We start from the raw sequence: 6,835 nt of genomic DNA on the forward strand, positions 1-6,835 counted from the left end.
TCGCTCAGAAATAAGGATTGTTTACACTCTGAGCAATGCAAGTTACACCAAAGTGATTTGTAAGGTAGACATATCCCCGATCCTTTGCTCTAATTGTCTGAGAACTTCCCTTCATGGAAATACATTTTCACATACATTACATTTTCTTTCCAACTGTCCGTAACTTTCTCCTTGGTAATTATCTCTTCCCCAACCTATGCAGCTAAACCTATGCATCCTGTCTAAATCTGAGCAGCAGGGACAAAGGATCAGATTGTCTGTCAGAAGCAATATTTTGATTATGTCTAATCAGTGCCCTCCTAGCAAAGCTCGCAGCAGTTAGGTTTGTTTGTCACTCCAAAGCAATGTTCATAAGTAGCTGGTCAGCAATTCCAAACCTTACAGAGCCATGTTCTATCTCTACCTTATACACAATTCACACTAGCTTAAACGGGAGCAGTGTCATGGGTTGAGCTAAGGCGTCTTCATTGTTAGATTCAATTGAACAATGTTAGTGTGAAAAAATATACATACTTGTTTGGCTCCTCTGACATCCTTTGTTATATAGAACATCCTCTATTGAAGTATCAAATATTAAGTGAATATTCTGAATTAGACCCTGGAATTAAAGAAAATAAGTTTCAGATAAATTCAGGATTAAATGTATATCATGAGATGTGCATTCTCCTCCACTTTTAACCCCCCCTGTCTATTAGTTAAAATTAATCACAGGTAAATATTCAAAAGTAATCTATGGTGCAATCCATGAGAAATACATACTGAATGTTAACTTTGATAGCATGGTTACATTATTATTTTAAAACTAATGAAGTGCCAAAGTAAGTGTTTGTTTTTTCTGAATGACTCATGATAAAACAATATTTGACTAGCCTTTTTCATGCTTCTGTCATGTTGTGAGTTTGAATCTCTGTTTCCATACAATTCAGTTGGGGCACATCTACACAGCAGGGCTAACCTCAAAATAAGGTACACAACTTGAGCTATGCTAATTTCGTAGCTTAATTCGAAATAGCTTATTTCGACATTTGACACTGTCTACACAGCAATTATTTCAAAATAGAGCACTCTTCCCTTGACTTCCCTTACTCCTCATATAATGCGGGTTACAGGAGTTGAAGTAAGAAGCCAGTTATTTCAAATTTATTACACACACTATGTTATTTTGGAATTACTGACTTTATATTGAAAGAACACTCCTGTGTAGAAGTAGCCAAATTCGGCTACGTCTACACTGCACAGTTATTTCGGAATAAGCTATTCCAGAATAGTTATTCCGAAATAGCTTATTGTGAAATAGTATGTCTACACTGCAGGGAAGCCTCAAAATTAGTCCAAGGCAGGCTTCCCTAATGTAGACGTGCTATATCGATTTACAGCCCCAGGAGGAATAACTTAGAAAGGGCCTGATGAAGGGCTATTTCAAAATAGCAGAAGTGGAGAATCTATACACCCCTTATTTCGAAATAGCTAGTTTGGAATAGGCATTATTCTCCATAAATGAGGTTTACAGAAGTCAGAATAAGCTGTCTGTTATTTTGACATTATTTCTAAATAACGGAATTGCTGAGTAGACACTCGAATAGTTATTTTGGAATAATAGCCATTATTCCAAAATAACTTTGCTGTGTAGACACACCCTTTAGAGATTTAATTATTAAACTGGAAGCTAGGTAGCCCAGTAGGTTGCAGGGCACCGGCTTTTCAACTCCAGACACAAGAGCTCATGTTTGAGCTTACTGGATAACTCAACCTAGCCCCAAAAGAACTTTATACAAATCACCAGAGCAGGACAGGAGCTGGATTTTTTCATTTTGCCTGAAAATCCACAATTTCAGAATGTTTTTAATTCTGAAATGGAACAAAATCAACAAAATTGAAGTTTTCCTTGACACAAAATTCACACACACACACACACACACAAACCCCTTAGGGTCAATCAAAATGTTTGATTCCCTTTTTTACTTTTAAAATTATATTTAATATAAATGAATGTTTAAAAACTGAAACAAAAACTTGAAAATCAAAAAGCGCTGTTCTTAAAAATTTTCAATTTAATGTTTCAACCTTGTCTAAATAGTTTATTTTTCTTTTGAAATGAAATTTCATCAAAATTGACATATTTCTGTAAAACATTTCACTTTTGCTGATCCAGCATTTTCTGACAAACAGAAAATTTATGTTCTGTTACAAAATTTTTGACCACCTCTAAAATTCACTGCAACATGCAGCATTCTTGACACTGTGTGATGCCTTACAAATGGGAAAAATAGCTAAATGTTTACGAGTTGCATGAAGAAATCTATACAAAGATTAAGTGCTTTTTGCATGGCTGTAGACTATGCTGTATTAGTCTTTCACTTTCATGAATAAAGGGTACTAAGATTCATACAATTCACCTCAAGCAACCAGCTAAAAGATACATGGTACCAAAGTCTATTTTTTCCACCTATGTTTCCCCATTGACTTTGGGGTGCATGTGAAGGTTGAATTGGACCCATTGTCTTCTAATGCTAAAAGTAGCTAAATTCTTTCTGTTATCGCAGACCCTAATTCTTTCACATTACCTACCCTGAAATGGTTCTCTCGAATGGACCCCTTTGTCACATACATTCTACTGTTCTCTGCTTTTAGATGTTCGCAGAAAGGCTCCTCCAGGATGAAGCTGTCAATAAGGTCACAACCAACATAGAGGCTGTAGTTCTCTCCTGTTACTTGAACTGTGATGTTCTTCCACTGGGAGTCTGCTAGGTCCACATCTTCCAAGGAAATTACATTCTGGGACCCATCTGCCCAATAGATAAGGTCCAGAGTATTGGCTCGGCCATTGGAAATAATCTCAAATTGTCTTTGAGAGATGCCAGGGCCCTCTAAAGCAATGATAGTGCCTCTGGATTGCCTGTCCTGCCTGAGTATGGCTGAAAGAATAAAGCCCTCATTTTTCCGGATGAGTTTCAGAATCTGTGTGAATTTCTCTGGGTCAAATGGAGGTATGTGGTCAAATCGGATGAAACGATATGCTGGGACCGTGGGATGTGGACCCCGAAATAGTTTTGCTCCAATTGTCTTTCGGCTTATGTTACTGATTTGAAATAAGTCAAACGTAGTCTCATCTTCCTTGTTACCATCTGCAAAAATTGACAGTATATAGCAATGTGAATACAAAAACGGACACAAAGGGAAATAAGTGAGAATAGTACACCCAATAGATCTAACTATTTGAGAGACACTAGCATATTTGCTGCCTGTTTGGCACTATAACCACATTACTTCAATAAGCTTGGAAGAGAGATGCACACGTGCTATCTTTGGTATTGCACAATAAACAGCATTTCTATCTATTTAGCACTTTCATCTATTTGGCAACTTTATATGTAACAAAACCTTTAGTGAAAGTGAATAAAATTCTATACACAAAAACCATGTTTGTTTTTACAAGGAGAGGGCTCCAAGCTAACTGCTCTACTTTAACTCTCAGCAAAGACAACTAAATGTATGAACACCATGTTACAACAGGTTAGCTCTGAAGAAGAGAGTAGAGTTACACCAGATATGAATTTGGCCCAGGATACCACGTGGAAATTAATATCTGACACTGTGCCATTTTACACCCAGCCTGAATTTGATCCATAGATGTTTTCTTCTCTCTAAATTTCTGACAAAGCAGCTCCTACCCAACTCAGTCCCTTTAAGTCTCATATTACATACATATTACAGAAGGAAATGGCTTAGCAATTAAGAATAAGGAAATTTAGGTCAATGTTCAGTAGGGAAAAACTATTTTATGTGACTGGGTAATGTTATCACCCAAGTGCATCAGTACCTGTAGTAATAAGACTTATCTTAAAGTTTTTGTCTTTATTTTAGACAAGCAGTTTTTCTTAGTTTTTACTGTGTTTTCTGCAGTGGGTTAGCCATATAGTTTTTAAAGTCAACATTTAGCTTTGCAAATTACTGTAATTTCTGCTTCCTTTCAAATCCCTTAAGATTCATCTGGTTAAGAAGTTTCAAGACTTACCCTGAGCATTTGAAGAAGCCCACAAAGTTAGCAAGATAATTAGCCACAACAGTCTGCTCCTCTGTAGCATAACTCCTATGAATAAACCAAAAAAAAAAACTGTTAGGAAAATGCTCCTGGTCAACTGTAAAGACCTCAGATGCCTCATGGACTTGTACTGAAAAAAATGCTGTAACCATAAGCAAATCTGTTTATACCCAACAGTGCATATTCACAGTATTTCTCTTCCTGATTGCTTATTGGTTCATTTTAAGATGAAACAGGATATTTGTGATTAAGAGTGCTCCTGCTTATATCTTAATATATATGTGGTCATACTCTTATGTTTATGACATCACAACTGCATGCTCTGGACTTGATTTTGTACATGAGATCATCATGCTATGCATTTGAAGGGAATTTTTTAAAATAAACTCCTGTATTCAAGCACATGTGCCAAACAATAAAAAAGGGGAAATATAGAGAAAATGTATGCTATGCAAGCAGAATTTTCTTCAAGTTTTCTCCATGAGACATCATCAAAGCTTTAAGTGACAGGAAATATAGTATACTAGTTGTTCAATCTTAACTCCACTTTGAATTGCAATATGTAGCTGGATTCTTTGTAAGATAATGGATTTTCATGAGTAGTAGTTAGCTTTTCAATTTGCCACAATAGAAAGGAACTCACACAATATTTATCTCAATGCTGACTTTTAGGCAGATAGCATTCCCCTGAGGTATTTCTGTCTGGTTATATAGAAGCGTAAGCTGTATATCTGCATTTTCATTTAAACTTGTGTATGTGCATGCATGTCAGCTAAGCAGAGCAAACCCAGTTTGCCAGCTGTGCAGTACAGACACACACATTTCAAGACACCAGTATGCTACCTTGACATTTTAAAGAATGTCTCATCTAAATTCCAGAAAAACTCAGACACAATCTTTTACACAAAGCCAAACTTTCAATATAAATCCATAATTGTTTGCTAATTAGGCTATCACTCCAAAACCATTTATCTGCAAATTTGGGGAGGAGAGAGGGCTAAAAGTTCTAGTTCAAGTACATTTTGGCAGATGCAACACCAGTCATATGCAAATATTTTCTTTTCTACCTAATGTACATATTTTGGGAGATAGGCTGCAAGGACACTCCAATGAGCAATAGTACAACAAATGCATTTTTACATCCTATTTCTAAATGCTGCTTCTGTAACCATATTCTCAACCTAGCCATCAATAGGAAAGACACAGCATAATCTGCTTGTGCAAAAAGCAAATCTATACTCTAGTGCACAAGTCATGAATACTTGTGAACAGGACCTATTTAGGGGACATAATTGTTAGCTGAAAAGATAGTCCAAAAGAAAGATGAACAACAGAAGCTCAAATACTGTGCTAAGGAGACAGACAAATCCATCACCCATGGCTCATGAGAGCAGTTTTTGCCAATCACTACATTACCAGTGTGAAAATTTAAAGGGCTTTCCCCCTTACCCGGCATAAAAGGTTTTGCTGCTGCTGCTCTGTTACTGTTAACGCTCCAAACCAAATCCAAAGGGAAGGAGAGCGGGAGTTATTTGAAAAAAGCCAAGTGCAAACTCCAAGCTTCCGCGGGGGTGCAGGATCTGCTAGACTCTGGCTGAGGTTTCTCCCAGTGGTTTGCGAGGGGCTGCTCTCTGCTTTTATATACTCTCCTTCGCGTGCACTGCTGTCAATCAGCCGCACAAGGAAGCGCTTTTGAATTCATTCCTAGTCCGCAGGCATGACATAATTCCCGTGTCGGATCTTACAGTTTGCTCTCCCCTACCTGGAAGAGGCGAGCCAGCTCCAGTCCCCTGCCTCCCGCAGCCATCCCTCCCCCTTTTCCTCCTTAAACGGGAGGAGCAGGACAGAGCCAAGGGCTGTCACTCTCTTATGGTCCCTAAGCTTGGGTCAGGACAAGGAGCGCCCGGACTGTCCCTCCTTTTCTCTCAGGACCAGGGCTGAAGCCCTGGCTGTGGTGCGTGTGAACGCTCCGAATCCGGAGTGCAGCCGGGCTGGAGTGATGAGCGCCCGCGGACGCCACAACACAACTCCCTGCCCCGAAAAGCAGCCGAGGCTGTTACCTGCCTCGCCTTCGCCTGAGCGTTTCCAATCGAGCATCCCCCGCTTTGTCTCACAGCCGCTGTACAATGCCTCTCCCGTCGCACCGGGCAATGATACAGTCCTCCCCCAGCCAGCCAATATCCCCCCTCCCCGTTTTCTTTTTATTATTCAGGGCAGATACTTTTTTTTCTTCCAAACAACGATCTTTGAAGGGGGGATGGGAGAACTGCAAAGGTGGGGTGCCCCATCAGTTACTGAAACTGCTCTTGGCGCGGATCTAGGGAAAGGGCTTTGAAAATAGAGCGCAGAACTCGCGCAACTCCTCCCGATCAGCTCTCCCCCTGCTTGCAAAAGGTGGAGGAATACTCTCTCCTTGCAGGCTGCCCCGCCTTTTATTGTTCTAACACCTCTTCCACGCATACATGGGAGCCTCTGTTTTCTGGATCTCCAAACAGATGAGCTCTAGGCAAGCAAGGGAGGTTTAGGTTGGACATTAGGAAAAACTTCCTACCTCTCAGGGTGGTTTAACACTGGCATAAACTGCCTGAGGAGGTTGTGGAATCCCCATCTCTGGAGATACTTAAGAGCAGGTTAGACAGACACCTATCAGGCATGATCTGTTCTAGATGGTGCTTGGTCCTGCCTTGACAACAGGGGTCTGGACTCGAAGTCTCCAGGTGCCTTCCGGTTCTAGTGTTCTATGATTCTGTGATCCAGGCAGGGGTTTGTACATTCCCAAAGACGATGCTTTGA

At 39.8% G+C, this 6,835-nt stretch overlaps 1 protein-coding gene across 2 annotated transcripts in view; it reads right to left on the reverse strand.

The window, feature by feature from the left end:
* THBS2 (thrombospondin 2) overlaps positions 1–6,125 on the reverse strand; it is a 52,388-nt gene extending 46,263 nt beyond the window's left edge. The window contains exons 1-4 of one of the 2 annotated variants that reach the window (XM_025184058.3): positions 6,103–6,125; positions 4,016–4,090; positions 2,569–3,125; positions 514–598 (exon numbers count right to left, since the gene is read on the reverse strand). In XM_025184058.3, coding sequence (XP_025039843.3) covers positions 514–598; positions 2,569–3,125; positions 4,016–4,085 — 712 coding nt within the window. In that variant the 5' untranslated portion in view covers positions 4,086–4,090; positions 6,103–6,125. Of the gene's footprint in view, positions 1–513; positions 599–2,568; positions 3,126–4,015; positions 4,091–5,491; positions 5,814–6,102 lie in introns of those variants that run through there. The other variant, XM_006121970.5, reaches the window with a different exon arrangement.
* Between the last annotated feature and the right edge of the window lie 710 nt (positions 6,126–6,835).

The sequence above is a fragment of the Pelodiscus sinensis genome, chromosome 3 (genome assembly GCF_052426305.1).
Source record: "Pelodiscus sinensis isolate ZL-2025 chromosome 3, ASM5242630v1, whole genome shotgun sequence".
In the NCBI taxonomy this organism is placed as follows: domain Eukaryota; kingdom Metazoa; phylum Chordata; order Testudines; family Trionychidae; genus Pelodiscus; species Pelodiscus sinensis.